Here is a 16,341-nt window from a genome sequence, read left to right as displayed (position 1 = left end):
TGACAGTGCGCACCTGCAGGCTGTCATATCCAGGGCTGCAGCAGAAGCAGCATGGCCAGCAGGTCAAGGGAAATAATCTCCTCCTCTGTTCTGCTCCTCCGAGACCCCCCCTGGAGTGCTGCATCCAGATCTGGGGTTCTCAGCACAGGAAATAAGTGAACCTGCCTGGAGCAAGTCCAGAGGAGGGATGTGAGGTTGGAGCACCTCTTCTATGAAGATAGGCTGAGAGAGCTGGGGCTGTTTAGCCTGGAGAATAGAAGGCTCTGGGGAGACCTTATTGCTGCCTTCCAGAACCCAAATGGGGCCTAGGGGAGAGCCTGGAGAGGGGTTTTTAATAAGGGCATATAGAGATAGGACGAGGGGAGGTGACTATAAACTGAAAGCAGGTGCATTTAGGTCAGATAAAAGGAAGAAATTCTTTACTGTGAGGGTGGTAAGATGAAGGCACAAGTTGCCCAGAGAAGTTGTGTATTCCCCATTTCTGGAAGTGTTCAAGGCCAGGTTGGATGGCATTCTGAGCAACCTGGCATAGTTGGAGGTGTCCCTACCCAGGGCTGGGTGTCTGCAACTATATGATCTTTAAGGTCTCTTCTAGTCCATACAATTTCATGATGCTGTGATACATTTCTCCCCCTCCTCTGTCTTAACTTACTCCCTTTCACCCTGTTGACACCAGCTATTTTCCTAGTCTCAGAGTACAAAAGCTCAGAGGAGAGAAAATTATGTTAGGGATGAAAATTGGACCTCTTTGTTCCATACATGTAGTTACTCCTGGCTCTCTGGGGTCATGGAAAGGCTCTTATCCGATAAGCCTGTTAGCTCTTAAGAAACAGATACATCTAACAGATACACACTAAGGCAGAGCAGTGCAATAATAATAATAGCAAAAAGAAATAATCTGTCAGTAATTCACTGCTACGTGCTGAGCAAGGTGCATCCTGTCTAGACAGTTCTTCACTGTGCCCACCACTGGAGAAGGAGCGTGCCAGATCCTCTGCTCTGATTCACCCATCTGTGAGGTTGGGAATAAAAATATTTCCCTCCCAAGTCCAAATCTGTCACACTAACTGTGCTTTTAAACCACTTGAAAACTTCACAAGAGATAAGCATTATTTTATAAACAAGATATAAAATCCTAACAAACCTCTTTTGAATACATCTTGTTTCAACTTCTGTATTACTAACCTCATTTTAGCTCATTAAATCTGAAGTACTGGGTTTGCTGTTCATCTTTTAGCTGCTTGTTTGTAGTTATTTAAAATGGAGAATAAAAATGCTTTCTAAAGTTCTGTGTTTGCTATTAATATTCTAATGCATTTCAGTTTGAAAGGGGCAATCAGAAGATTTGAAAAGCTAAACAGACTGTTAGATATTGCAATTAATTTTTGAGGTTTTATTAACATTCATTCTATTTAAGTTGGTTTGGAGGGAAGGGATTTGAGCAAAGGAAAACCCTGAACTTTACAGTATTGCCCTATTAAATTAAAAGAATGATGGGCAGCTTTGCCCTTGTTTTTAAAATCCCCTGGTCATCTTTGACAGATGAACTTTCAGAAGGACATAGCGATAATTCTTGAGGTTTTATCACTTGGTGACTAGCTATACTGGAGGGATTTAACTCGGAAGAAACCAGCTGCCTGTGGAGCTTAGACCCTCACATTAACAGTTGGAAAAGCCTTGTCATTCACCATCAGTTTTCCTGATGGATCACTCTGCTGACACCCAGATGGGTATATATAAACATTTCTTGAACATGTTGGATATTAATGATTAACATTAAATCATTCAAATGTTAAATTAGACTAATATGAAATAAAATGGTTTCCTTCCCAAGCTTTGCTTCCTCCATTTCCTGAGTCATTTTGTGGAAGTCAATTAAATTAAAATGACTGGGAGTCTAGAGAGCCAAAGTTGAATTGTCTTCTGACAGTGAGCTGGGGAGTGCCTTGTTGTCCATGTACCCCAGCTGGTCTGCCCACTTCTGCCTTTCCACTCTTTTCTATAAGTCTTGTCTCACCTGATAAAGCTCTAATTAAAATCATAAAATGCTAGGCAGAATTTTAAATTCTTAAATAATATGACACTTTTTTTATGGGGGCATAAGTGTTGTAGGCATAAAAAAAAAAAAGTGGTTCCTCTGATAGCATTCCTCATCTGCTGGTATTTTAGATTAACATGCACAATGCATTATCTGTGCTAACATGCACAGGAGGAGATTTGCTTAGGTAAGGAAACTCAGCTTAAGGCAGAAGAAATCTTTCATTTGTTATCTCAAAAGATGCTGTTTCATGAGATCCAGCTGCTGTTATTTCTTCCATTATTGCTGTGGAATTCACTTCAGCAGTAAAACATCTGCCTTGCTGCTGGAGGTGCTGAAGAAGGCAGGCAGGGTACTTAAATTTACACACTGACATTCCTGCCTCACGTGAGGTTAATTCAGTGAAGTGCTCTTTTATTTGGCCTGTGTTGAAGTGGAAAGATGTGAACTGATGAGGTCTGCGTTCTTTCTTGGAGCTGCCAGTTTGCTTTTAGATGTGTTGCTGCTAAGTCTCTGTGCAGGCTGCTGACACATGCTCCACGGCTCATTCCTGGCTGCTTCTCAAGCCACAGTAAAAAGAGACCACCTCCCCCAGTTTCCCCATGCCTGCAAAGTTGTGTGCTTGTTGATTTCTGAAATTTCACTCTCAGCAGTTGATCTGCTTTATGTGAGTGCTGGGAAGAGGGGGAAAAAAACAAAGAACCAAACAAAAACACTGATCTGCTGTCTTTTGGGGCACTTTCTGGGGAAGTTTTTAGTGCGCTGGTTCTGTTGGAATTAAGTAAGACTACTGTAAGGAAGCTGAGTCTCTGTGTAATAATAATGGAGTTTTCCTTAATGAAATTTGCTTCTTGGGATCAATGTATTAAGACCCAGATGAATCAGAAGCACCTGCTGTTTCAATAACATAGAATCATATGGCAGTGAGATTTGCTTCAATACTGCTTTAGATTTTATTGCTTCACAGTAAGTAAAGTATGATTTTTTCTTGGATGAAAGTGGTAAAAACATTTCTTTGATTCCCTCATGACTGCTACTCTTATTGGTGTCATGAAGGAAATCTTTAAGATGTTTAAGGCCTATTGAAGGTCAGTTTGCAAGTATATTTTCCAAGTCAGAATTCCTATACATCTATGTATCTATATTTATGCATTATTAAACCTGTATCCTGCACTTCTGTAGACTTAATACTAACTAGTCTTGCTTTTTTAAGGAATTGTGGGATGCATATGTAGCAATTCACATTTGGGGTGTCTTGTAAGGGTTTCTGTGTGAAAGAAGGCATGAGCATAAACCGTTATCTTCAGTGGGAGATAAAGATCCATAGAGCTTATTTTTAAAACTTTCTATTCCATGACTCATTGTTGCTGCTTGGAAATGTGCAAACCGTTAAACCTCTCATGTCTGTCTTACTGTCTGGCCAAAGTTTGAAAGAAAGCTAAATACTACCCATGGAATTATCCTTTCTTTTTTGTTGTATCAATACCTGTAATTCCTGTTTGTAAATGGTGTGATTCTAGGGGTGTCCTGCTCAGAGTCAGGAGTTACACTCTCTGATCATGATGGGTCCGTTCCAACTCAGCATGTTTCATGATTCTATAAATTGTTTCCATGAGAAGTAATCTGTCATATACCCCACTCTTTAGACAGTGGAAGAAAATAGTGTACCAAGTGGAAAAAAACCATAAAAATAAGCTCTTTTTGAATTATTTTTATTTTGCCAAAAGTGGTAGTAAACCGTTTGTGAAAGTGCTGTTTCAAAGTAATAGCAGCTCCTTGTGTTTGTGTCCTTTCTTTTGGGAAGAACTGGATGGTAACACTTCTCTGCAAGGAAGGACGATGAGCTGGAAGAATGAAAGAGCATGCGCAATATTTGAAAGCAATGAGTTAAAATAAGCTAATAAACTTTTCAGCAACTTTATACAGAAAACATCTTTATGATTTTTTTTTTTTTTAATAGAACCTTGTCTAAGTTGTTTTAAGCAGCTCACCAAGCTGAGGTCAGGTCTCCACCAGGCATTTTGGGTGCTTAGGGACCCTGCTGGCCCCAGTCCAGCTGTGAGGGGGGAGCGAGTGCCCAGCTCGAGGGCCGTTAGCAGCAGTGGGGGGAGAGGGGCCCATGGCTGCCATACTCAGCCAGGGTGTTCAACATTTATGGAAATAGCCCGTTTGGTGCTTCCCTCCCCCTTTCTCCAGTGCCCTTACTCGTCTCTGTTGGCCTCGACATCTTTGGTTTCCATAGAGATCACAAGAAGTTGCCGCAGCACTTTTATACTCAGGCTTGGCTGAAACAAAACCTTGGCACTTGTGGCCGTTTGGCCGACAAACCTACCTTGGCTCAGTGCTCTCAAATGCTTTTGAGGACTTTCCCTGTTTTAGTATAAAATGCACTCTGGCTCTCTTTGCGCCGTTTGAAAAGCATTATTAAACCTGTGATCATGCATTAACTGTCTAAAGTGGTTTGATTTATTAGAGTAGGAAGCAGTCAGCCTGTCCTAACCTTGATGGTCTTTCAAGCAGTAGTTCAATATAAGCAACCTGCTGCTGTATCCCTGTGGCACAAACTTTGCTTGCTCCTGTCATTTTGGGTGATGCTAACTAGAATAAACAGTGTGATAGCCTCCGTTGCTTAGCAGAGTGCAATTTTTGGGAACACCTGCTGTCCTATGGTAATGTTAGTTTTGTCTAAAACTTATGTTGTCATTTTGTGTTTTAGAAAGTACAACAATATACATTAATAATTCAAGCTACGGACATGGAAGGAAACCCAACATATGGTCTTTCAAACACAGCAACTGCTGTCATCGCTGTGACAGATGTCAATGACAATCCTCCAGAGTTCACTGCCATGACTGTAAGTACAGGATAGGAGTTACTGAAGGATGTGCATATTTATAACCCTTCTCTGTTTCTCTCATTATATTCACAGACAGTAAATATTTATTACTTATTAAATACCATACTGGCAGGCAGAATCAAAATATGTGCAGAATATATATCCCTTACATGCTGTGTTCTGCTTTTGACCAAAAGGCAAAAGCTGACAAGGGAATCAAGCCATTGGTTCTCTGGGTGGCCTCAGGTAAACTTCATTAGATAAATTATCAGAGCTCCAGTGAGGAGAGGTGGGCTGCCCCGCTTTGATGAGTGTTCAGCCTGGTGTGGCCCATGCGTGCTCCCCCAGCTGAGGTGGAGTGTTTCCATGGTTTCTGCAGTTCTACGGGGAGGTGCCGGAGAACAGGGTGGATGTGATCGTGGCGAACCTGACGGTGACAGATAAGGACCAGCCGCACACGCCGGCCTGGAACGCCATGTACCGCATGACCGGGGGGGACCCCACCGGCCGCTTCACCATCCTCACCGACCCCAACAGCAACGACGGGCTGGTCACTGTCGTAAAGGTAAGGCCTGCCCGCCTTTCAGAGACTTCAGCAGAGATGGAGGAGGTGGGAGAACCAAAATGGGGGGAAATGTGAATTCCTGAGGCCAGCATGAATCTGGAATAAAATGGATGCTCACCTTTTGGAATCAAGTCTGTCTCTTCGAATGTTACCTTGCTTATGCTATCAATAGTATTCCGCCTGCTCAGTTTTAAAAATCTGCCCAGGTTATTAGAAATTGCAAATCTTGAATCTTTATTTGCTAAAAGTTAGAAATTACTCTGTGGAAAAGTGTCTGCTTAGTATTTTTTGCGAGTCTAAACAACTTCCTACCTCCTCAATTAGTAGTCATGCGTGTCGTCTGCACATTTTATGTCAAGATCTTCCATTAAGGAAGAGATACAGGTAGTCAAAGCACAATCAGAGAGGAAAGAATAATAGGTGGGAGGGTACTTCTACAAGAGACATTTAAAGACTGGCTATTTTTAAAACCTCATTTAAATACCTTTTATGGAATAACCTGTCTGTCTTCATTCTCTAGCCAACACAGCTCTGTGTTGAGGGATGACTTATTTCAAGTGATAATAACAATGTGATTCTATAATTAAACCTGCCAGGCAGTAGCCACCTTTCCTCATGACCCACTGATAAATGTCTCATCTCTGAGTTGGCCTGCTCTGGTTTTGGCTGATCCGTTTCAAAGTCAAATGTGCAATGCCAGTAATCCCATTTGGAAATTAAAAAATTCACTTTTCCTTTTCTTTTTTTTTGTTCTGTTTTGTTTGATTTCATTTTGTTTCATTTTATTTAATTTCATTTTGTTTGATTTTAATCCTCCCAGTATTTAGGTGACAAAAAGATACAACATACATGCAGCATTAATAGTAATTCACAGTGGGTTTTTTTTAAGAACTGTCTCTGGTTTATAACTGCTCTTCCCCAGAGGTACCAATTGTTGCATTGCAGTCTTCCAGGAAGAATTATGTGAGTGTCTGTGCTTTTTAGCACTCCTTTAAGTGCCCAGACAGGGGAAGAGTTGGAAACCTGCCTACAGTTTTTATTGGCAGTGCAATGAGTTGATCTGTCAACCTGTAATGAAGATTAGATTGTCTCTTGTCACTTACTTCATACTGTCACATGCCAGCTGCCCCAGTAAGGTACAGGGTTTTCTTCCAATCTGGGATCTGTGTGAGTAGTACAGTGCATAGTACAAAGGGAAATCCTGTCTCCAGGAATGCTTCAACCCTGTGCAGCATGACAGAGGAACTCTAGATTCACACTGTTGTTACTTCTTCTTAAGTTGGAATTCTGGCTCAGTGAGGAACTCTCCAAACGGAAGGTTATCTTTACTGGGAAGATGGAAGCTGTAGGTATATCAGAAACCAGGCTGACTGGGATTACCAAGAGTCTTTCTAGTGGGATGTTGAGGACATGAGAATCTCTGATCTATGGGAATAGCTATAGTCATGAGCATGTTTGAAGGAAACTTCCATCCTTCCTTCTAACAGAAAGAGGCAGCTTTCTGTCCCCAGGAGAGATCATCAGGAGGCACATGTGAGTGCCTGGCACAAAGCTGGGAGTTTCTTCATCATTTTGTGATTAAACTACTCATTTCCTCATTTGTCTCTAATGGCAGTACCAGAGTAGGTTAAATCCCAGAATGATTTCTAAAGGTTTCTAGCTCTTCTGACTTCAAAACTGCTGCTGCTGTGTGCAGAACTGAAACCGCCACATGCTGCTAAGCAAAACCCCCAGCGCATCGGCTTGTGTTGAGGTGATGGTATTGTGCTCTCTTCAGACTCTGTGCTCATTTTTCAGAAAAGTACAAGTAATCTTCAAAAATGTGCTTGAAATTTAAAATGTTACTGTGTGTCCATTGCTACTGTGAGCGAACATTAACACTTCCTGCTCTTTGCTCTTCCCAGCCTATTGACTTCGAGACCAACAGGATGTTTGTACTTACCGTAGCTGCGGAAAATCAAGTGCCTTTGGCTAAGGGGATTCAGCATCCTCCTCAGTCAACAGCAACCGTGTCCATTACAGTCATTGATGTGAATGAGCCCCCATATTTTGTTCCAAACCCCAAGCTCGTGCGTCAGGAAGAAGGGCTGATGGCTGGGAGCATGTTGACAACTTTTACTGCTCAGGACCCGGATCGTTACATGCAGCAAACCTCCCTAAGGTCTCTATAAGCACTTTGCAATGTCTGTGGTATGGAATGGGTGGGGAGCAAAGAGGTGACTTGTGAAATGACTGAATGTACTCTAGCACACAGCTACCCAACATGTTGTGTGAGTTTTGTGCTCAAAAATCCCTCTCTCCAAAGGGAGTTTTGGCTGTAGAGAAGGTGAACTGACCAGGTGTGTAAACTGGGTCATTTCCTCATCCTAAGTCCCATGCCATCAAGATAGAAAGCAGTTATGCATCTGTGGTAAAGTATATGTTCTATCCCAGCAAATTCAGTCAGGGCAGGCACATGCTTCTGTGAATTAAAATCATTTGCAATTAAAATTCACCAGTAATTTTCACATGGCAACGAAATCGGATTGTGGATAAAATCTGAAGGGTTTTCTTTTCATTTTTTCTACAGTAATGCAAAGTGGTGGTGTGGTCTGTCTGTGAATTCTTGTACGGACAGCTATGATCATTATTTGATCATAATTTTTCTTATGCCTAAAACTTTTCTACACGAGCGTACCTCGTGTAAGAAATGGGCGTTATTTGCAAAGCTAAAGCTGTGACTCCCCATGGGTCAGGACTCACCTGTTCCAGCTTTTTTTTTTTTTTTTTTAGCTCATGTAGAAGAAACTCCAGAACTTATGTTCTATCTTTCCTTCCAAAATCAAGATGATTGCAATTTTATGTTCTCTTGATTTTTGGTTAGCTGTTTGTAACACTTTGCTCATTTCTGGACATAACCATCATAGAAATGACAGTATGAGGACTTCAACATTAAGAGAGCTTGCACCTGATTAATGTCAAAGACAAGATTTATCAGATAGAAGAATGGTTTTGAAAGACACTTCTCTTTCAAATTAAGATGAAAAACATGCAGTAAAACCAGGGCCTCTGAAAATGAAGTAATACTGAAGTGCTAGAACAATATGAGTTAGTGCAACTAACACTATCCATTTTTACTTCTCTCCTGTTCTCAAGCACTCTGACAATATGAAAATTAGTATGAATAGCTCTGTAGGTGTAGAAAAACCAAGTAGGATCCTGACTGAGTATTTTAATTGAGTCTGAGTATTAATGTTATATAGTTTATGGTAATTATATGATTTCCTCCAGTTACATGATAGTTTACAGGGCCAGGCACTTGAAGTATCGAAATGCAGGACTGGTTTTAATATATATTTCCAAGAAATTTACTGACAGGGCTTGATAAATGGAAATTTATTATGGCAAATAAAATACTATCTTTAAAGTCCAAAAATATGTTCAGAATACAAATTAAAGTACTAATACTGTCTTTGTTGCTAGCATTTATGTTGGTAGATAAATAACATAACTTATGATTAAATACACAGGTACTCAAAACTTTCAGATCCTGCAAACTGGCTGAAAATTGACCCTGTTAATGGACAAATAACTACTACAGCTGTTTTGGACAGAGAGTCAATATATGTGCAAAACAATATGTATAATGCAACATTTCTTGCTTCTGATAATGGTATGTATCAATATTGTGCATTTTTTTCAAAAAGCTTTTCATCTTTGTGATTGAATGGCATTCAGTTTTACTGGGGCAGAAAACAGGATATGCTTAGAATACATCCCGTTGGAAATCTGTATTACTATCAGACCATGTATAATTTCCCAGCTACTTGGGAAATGGCTGAAGAATAATTCTCTGAGTTTATAGAGAAACACTGTCTTGGTTACATTAGTTGAGTTGACAGCAAATTGAAAAAGCCCTGCATGGGAGTGTGGTAGGTTGAGTGAATGCACAGCATGAGTGGGCTTTATGGGGGGTAATGTGTCATTGGAGGGGCTTTGTATTTTCCCACATTCAGGCTGCAGCAGTGCAGAGGGAAAAGTATCTTTTTGTTGTCAGTTTGTTAATGACAATTAACACTGCTCAGAAATGAGTCCTTTGATTTCAGCTGGAGGGCTGTACTGTTCATAGCTGATAGCAGAAAGATGGACAGGCACAGTTAGGGACATTCTCACATTATAAGGGAAAACTGAAACACTGGGGCTATTTGCCTTGGAAAATAGACGTGGTAAAAATTTCTGAACTGGAAGCTATATCAGCTGTTTCTGTACTTCGGCTCTGTTGTGGAGAAAAGGCATAAATGGAACTGGAAGATTATGGGAGGTGGAATGAGAACCATTGCTAGTTGTATTGAAAAAATTAGTGCCAAATGATCACACATTCGATATGGATGGCAGGAATGTCCAGAAATAGCATGATGAAACTCAGTATTAGAAAGAATTTAAATAGCACAGTTATGGTAAAGAGTGATCTTAAGCCTTCAAAGTTAGGAAATAATTTTTCCAGAGGACAAACCATCCCAATTTTTCACCTTCTTTGAAGCCTTTGATGTGGACCATCTCTGGAGATTTACTGTCTGTCTGGTCAGTGAAGTGGGTGAGTCCATGATCTATGGATCTGCAGTTATTTGCTGAATTTTTCTGAGTAGGGCCATTTTTCTGACTGCAGACTACATAAGAATTATTGTGTTACCAGGGCCAGTGACAGTGTTTAATTGGTTTTGTAAAAGAATCCTAAAACTGAGGTAAACATGTAAGTGTGTTGCTACAGCTTCGTTTAAATAGCTTTACAACTGGAAACAGGCTTAATGCTATTTTGTTTTCTTTTAGGAATACCCCCAATGAGTGGAACTGGCACACTTCAGATATACCTGCTGGACATCAATGATAATGCCCCGCAAGTGCATCCAAAAGAAGCCACAACTTGTGAAACACTGCAGCCTAATGCTATTAACATCACTGCTGTAGACCCTGACATAGATCCAAATGCGGGCCCGTTTGCCTTTGAGCTGCCTGACACACCTGCTAGTATTAAGAGGAATTGGACCATTGTTCGAATTAGTGGTAATTAACATTATGGAAATCTTCATAGTTTTAAAGAAACTTCTGCAAATACCTTCTCTGTGGTATTATTTCACAACGTACATGAGTTTGGTTGATATGAACAAGAAATCACCTTAGTGTAACTTCTCCAGAGGAAAAGAAATTTTAAGAAAGAAAAGATGGTCACAGCAGTCAGGAAGTCTGTTACCCTGAGTATCACATAGCAGTTTGAGCAAGAAGTTAACCCCGAGCTGAAACATGAGCTATTTTTGCCAGTGCTATTTTAATCCCATGTGAGCAATATATTACTTTTTAACCAGCGCCTTATTTTCACACACAGGCGATCACGCCCAGCTCTCCTTAAGAATCCGGTTCCTGGAGGCCGGCATCTACGACGTGCCCATAGTAATTACAGATTCTGGAAATCCACACGCATCCAGCACTTCCTTGCTGAAGGTGAAGGTTTGCCAGTGTGACTTAAATGGAGACTGCACAGATGTTGACCGGATTGTTGGTGCAGGGCTGGGCACTGGTGCCATCATTGCAATTCTGCTTTGTATCATCATCTTGCTCAGTGAGTAGATAGCTCTCTTAATTTTAACTCCTTTATTCTTGTTTTGCAAGTACAATATTACTTATTTGAGTATCAGGTACCTTGACAAAGGGGAGTTATTAAAGGCTCAGATCCAGGAATTGTTTCTGCATGTTTCAGTGTTTTGGACAAGTATGAAAACTTCCTGATGGTACAGGATTTAGAGTTGGACAGAGTACAGCTAGCACCTGTTTGGCATTCAGAGTCCTGCATTGGGTTTGTGAAAGAGATTTTCCATTGATACTCATGGACACTTGTGGTGTTACATCACTGAGTGGCCAGGTTGAAGATGTGATTAGTCCCCAGGCTTCTAATCTGTCTTGTGCTGCCAGTACTCTGCAATTTGGTGCCACCCATAGCAGGTAAAAATGCTTTTAAGGAGTGCTCTGATGTTACTACTGCTGTGCTTCAGATTAATGCAAGTAGGAATTGCTGTTGGAAAATAATGCATCAGAGCCCTTTGTGTAAGGCCTGACGAGAAAGGCAGGTGTTGCAATGATGTGTATGTTTAAATACTGCATAAAGCTGTACTAGTATTTTATTTTGTGTGAGTAAGGGAAGTGACTAAAAATCATGAGTATCTGTCCAGTGTAGCAAATTAGATAATTAGATTAGCTAGCTCTCCTATACATTATAGTTAACTGATTGCCTATTGTGGTGGAACACAAGGGAGAGATTAGCCTGGTCATAGTACACTATGCACCCATCTAGAACATAGAAAATTATGGAAAGGAGTAATTAAAAAAAAAAGAGCCTGGATAAGCACATGATTCTACACAAGCATGCAATGCATTTACTTTCTTGATAGAATAAATTTTTAAAATGCTAGGTATGAAACTAACAGAGCCTTATTGAAGGAAAGATTTCTTTCTGAATATAGTGGTTTATGAAGCACAGTCTTTCTTAATTCTTTTCATGGGAAGTTTATTTTGCAGATGTGGAATGGATTTGTTCCTTACAACTTTGAATATGTGATTGATTGATTGATTTCTAAACCAAATTGTCTATGGTGGTCTGAGTTGAATCATCTCTTACTTAAGCTGCCTTCTGTCAAATTATTAATTTTAAAAACCTCCAGAACAGTCAAATCCAACTTCATTGCTTTTTTTGTTTTCTTCTTTTAAATCTTCACATTAAATTCCTACAGTTTTTATGGCTGTAGTTCAGAACTAAGGTGTGGTTTTATCTCTTCCATTTTTGCATTACAGTTTTAGTTTTAATGTTTGTGGTATGGATGAAACGCCGTGATAAAGAGCGTCAGGCAAAGCAGCTCTTGATTGATCCTGAAGATGATGTGAGGGACAACATTCTGAAATACGATGAAGAAGGGGGTGGAGAAGAAGATCAGGTGAGGAAAGGTTAATGGGTTTTATGTGTAGATTTACACTTCTCTCTGCACTTTGTTTTGTTTACATTGAAACACTCTAGTAGGTAGCTAATTTTTACATTAAGTACTGAAGGCAATAACTTTAAATAAAACATTGCTTTATCTTTTTCTCTTTTTTTTGCCATTACAGATATACCAATTGCTTGCCATTAGGATAAGATGTAAAAGCAGTATCTTGTCCTCTTGCAGTAAAAGCATTCTGACCAGATTCCAGCTAAGGCTGTTATATTTAAATGAAAGTTAACATTTACTGTCATTGCTGTCTGTAAACTTTCCTCGCTCCCTGTCTGGGAACTTGTACAGCAACACGAGTGCAGGGTGCCTAATATCATCTAAACCAAATACAACCCTTTCTTGGTGGTGGGTGAATGCCTTTCTAGATAAATAGTAATGTTGGCTATTGACAGATTTGCCACCACTGGGATTTCAGGCTTGGAAAGCATTTAAGTTTCAAGTAGCTGTCAGGGCACATCTGTGTTTATTCAAATGCTTTCCCAGGCAGGTGCCATGTGCATTTACTCTCATGTCACCTCTGGTTGAACCACTGCTGATATGTCAGAGGGCTAGGAGTGATGTGTATATGCTAAGAATAGTGTCTTTTTCCCCCCTCTCTCTCCAAGTTAGTGGATTTAGAAGCAGTGTGATTTCCTTCCTTTAGAGGACGTTTATTAAGTGTGTTATGAACATGACAAACAGCAGATTTATGCACATTATCAATGGTAGAAGTGAGTGTAGTAATTACAAAGAGAACAGTGCATATAATAGAGTCTAAGAAATTTTCCAGTTAAAAGCCTTGAAAAATTAAGTGCAATTCTTCCACACATCCCCAGTCTCAGTCATCTGGCACTTGAGTTATCTGAAAAGTGTCTCCCTTCACTGGTACAGACTTCTATAGTTTCCTTCTGCTCATTTGTTTGTTTATCTGAAATTTGTGTTCCCCTTAGTAATTTCCATGCTTCCTGCATTTCCCCAAGTACTGTTCCTACTTCCTGGCTTTTCTGCATAATGTTCTTCTTAGGCAGCTTTCAAAGGAAACTTCAGTTTATGCAGTTTTGGAAAAATGCTTATGTTAAATAAAGTGAAAACAGTCTTTGAGTCTATGCATGTATTCCAGATATTTGTACATAGTTTCAGTACAAGAACTGCATCCTGTTCATGCATCTGTTGTTGTAGAGAAAAGTTGCAGTCTTAAAAGAAAATTAGGAAAACTCAGTCCTGTGAGAAGTAATTTTTCAGTTCACATATTCCCAGCTCCATCATCCCGAATTCTCTGGGGGATCTGTTCAGCAATTGTCATGGATCTTTGATTTTTAATTACTGTCCACACAACCCTCCGGACAGAAGTGAGTTATGTTCACTGAGTATGGTGCATTGGGAAGCCATAGGTGATGGTAGGGTAGCTTTGGGTGGGATTGTGCTGCAGATCAGAAACATGAACCACAGTAGCGGTGTACAATGAGAGCAAAACAGGAATGGTTCCGAAGTCTCTCCTCTGCCCTTGTTGTGCTGTGCTCCTCTCCAGCTGGCAGTGCTGTCTTTGTGAGAGGTGCAGGCAGGGTGGTGTGGCAGGGGGAGTGAGACATCCCGTGAGTGCCGCGGAGATTGGCGCGATGTAAAGCGCCCGTAATCGCAGCGAATGAGCGTGCTGCGCGCAGAGAAAGGAGAGCTGCCAGCGGGTGCACTGGCAGGAAGACAGTAAGGAATGTGAAATTAGGACCATTTCCTCTCACAGTGGACATAGAAAGCATCTAAACATAGAGAATTTTAAGGGCTTTACAAAAGATTGAATGATTTTTAGTCACAAACCCCCTTCTTACTTTCTAAATATGAATTTTAAAGCCACTACTGCCACTTAGTTATCTTCACTGCAGCCACTTTGTTCAGGTACGCAGGTCCCCTTTTTGATCCATTGACAATAGGCCAGTCTCTGGGGGTCTAAAACACACTTTTACATTCCAGATGTAGAATACATGTCCAGAAAAGAACAGCTTGTACAAAGTGTAACAAGCTTTTGTGACATTTCTAGTGTAGCCAGTTTTATACCACTGGTGGCAAAGTGGGGGTAGGTTCTCCCATAGCTTCAAAGCTAGGAAGTTGTTCCTATGCAGAATGGATGAAGAGAGAGCACAAGCTTCTCATCTTTTTTTCTTGTCTACAATGGATGATGTAAATATATTCTGTCTTGCTTTTCAGGGAGATTATTTTACTTTATTTTGGTCAGACATTTTTTAAAATCTAAATTCTTCCTGTGCTTGACTAGATGGTAATAATTCTTAGATTTGTTTCTTCTTGTTTCCCTCCTGGCCCCCTCCATCTTCTGTGCCCAGAGGAAAGAGGGAGAATGATACTTCATTGGGGTTTATTTGGTTTTGCACACATTTATGTGAGATTTCAGAACTTAGAATGCAGAGCTTTTCGAGTGCAAGTTCTCTGCAAGCAGTAATATCATTTTTGCAAACCATGGCTTAGCAAAATACTGCATAAGCAAAGCTGCGTGTAGCACTGTGGGCAAAAGATACTGGCTAGAAAGATCTTTGTGTTTTTGTCAATGTTAATGAAAGTATTAAAGTTTCAAAGTGAGTGTTCTGAAAAAGTATGGGACTAACATCAAAAATGTATTTTCAGAATGAGGCCTCACAGGGTAAAACTGCCACCATTCTATTAAAATCAAGAAAAATTGCTTTGTGTCAATCTTGGATCCATAAGTCATCAGCAAATTACAGGAAAATGCTCTGCATCAATATTAACTTTTTTTTATGGTGCACCATACCTAAAATCCTGAGGACTGATTAAACAAGCAGCTTCAGTAGAAGGCAGTAAACAAGGTGACTCAAACACAGAGCCATCCTGCCCAGGGTGCATCTCATGTGGTGAAATAAAAGGGAATTTTAAAGCCTCGTGTGCATCTCAGTGAAAACAGTATTTTAAAAGCTTCAGACATTTTCATAAAAGGTAAAGTTACTTTTACTGATAGCCAGCAAATTACTTTTTAAAATCACATGCTTCTCTAGAAGGACAGCTTGAATATTTACCCCGTGTGGCCTGATATTTCCCAGATGTTTAGGTTATTTGAAGATGAGACTGTTAGGGCTTGAAGGTAAGTGATAGAACTTAGGTCTCTCTGTATCCTGAAACAAATTAAATTTTGGAGGTTTTTTATCTTAAAATACTTATTTATTTGAGAGGTTTAATTTATTTGTATTGAAACTATGCAAGTTGGGGTTCTTAGCTGTCATGTCAGACCCAGAAAATCCTAAAAGATGTTCAGCAGGTTCCTTTCAAACTCTCTGTACATTCTATCAGAGTGATGTCTCCTGTAAGAAATTAGATGAGTTCAAATTCCAGCAAATTCCTCTGAGTCACAGCAACTGCCAGAAACAAGTTGGAATTCCTCTTCTATTTTGTTGGTGTGTTTGGTTTTTTTTTTCCTCCTGTGCCAGCAATTCCAAGGAATTATGAAGTGAAATCTGTAATAAAAGAGCAGTTTAGTCCTTCGTGAAGGTCTTCTGTTAATCCCATCTGAGGCCATCTTGGCCTGCTTTGTTCTGTCTGACAGACTGAATGCTTGTCAAGAAAATTGAGGATCTTGAATGATTCATAGTTGTCTTCTACCCTGGCATGATGTACACAGGGTTGTGTGATCTCCACAGCAGCTGAGAAAAATGCTATTAATTCTGTAAGCCAAAAAAGCTTTTGATCTGTGGGTCATAACTGAAGTCAGCCTGCTCGCCTCCAAAGACCATTGTCAACACTGGAAATGTTTTGGACTTTTTTCACCTAGAAAAAACAGGCTGAAAAGCAGGCTCCAAAATGTTTACAGCACTCCTGTTGTTCCAGGCAGCAACTGTCTGGGTTTTCTGAACAATGAATGTACCAGCAGAATTTGGGGATAAGGGAGGAATTA

General features: G+C 40.2%; 1 protein-coding gene across 1 annotated transcript in view; it reads left to right on the top strand.

Moving 5' to 3' along the window:
- CDH2 (cadherin 2) overlaps window positions 1-16,341 on the top strand; it is a 115,977-nt gene that overhangs the window by 84,214 nt on the left and 15,422 nt on the right. The window contains exons 8-14 of the mRNA XM_059478353.1: window positions 4,755-4,892; window positions 5,254-5,439; window positions 7,344-7,600; window positions 8,949-9,091; window positions 10,246-10,479; window positions 10,799-11,032; window positions 12,259-12,398. Coding sequence (XP_059334336.1) covers window positions 4,755-4,892; window positions 5,254-5,439; window positions 7,344-7,600; window positions 8,949-9,091; window positions 10,246-10,479; window positions 10,799-11,032; window positions 12,259-12,398 — 1,332 coding nt within the window. The remainder of the gene's footprint in view (window positions 1-4,754; window positions 4,893-5,253; window positions 5,440-7,343; window positions 7,601-8,948; window positions 9,092-10,245; window positions 10,480-10,798; window positions 11,033-12,258; window positions 12,399-16,341) is intronic.

This window comes from Ammospiza nelsoni, chromosome 1 (genome assembly GCF_027579445.1).
Source record: "Ammospiza nelsoni isolate bAmmNel1 chromosome 1, bAmmNel1.pri, whole genome shotgun sequence".
Classification (NCBI taxonomy): Eukaryota; Metazoa; Chordata; class Aves; order Passeriformes; family Passerellidae; genus Ammospiza; species Ammospiza nelsoni.
This window is presented reverse-complemented; position numbering and strand designations above follow the sequence as displayed.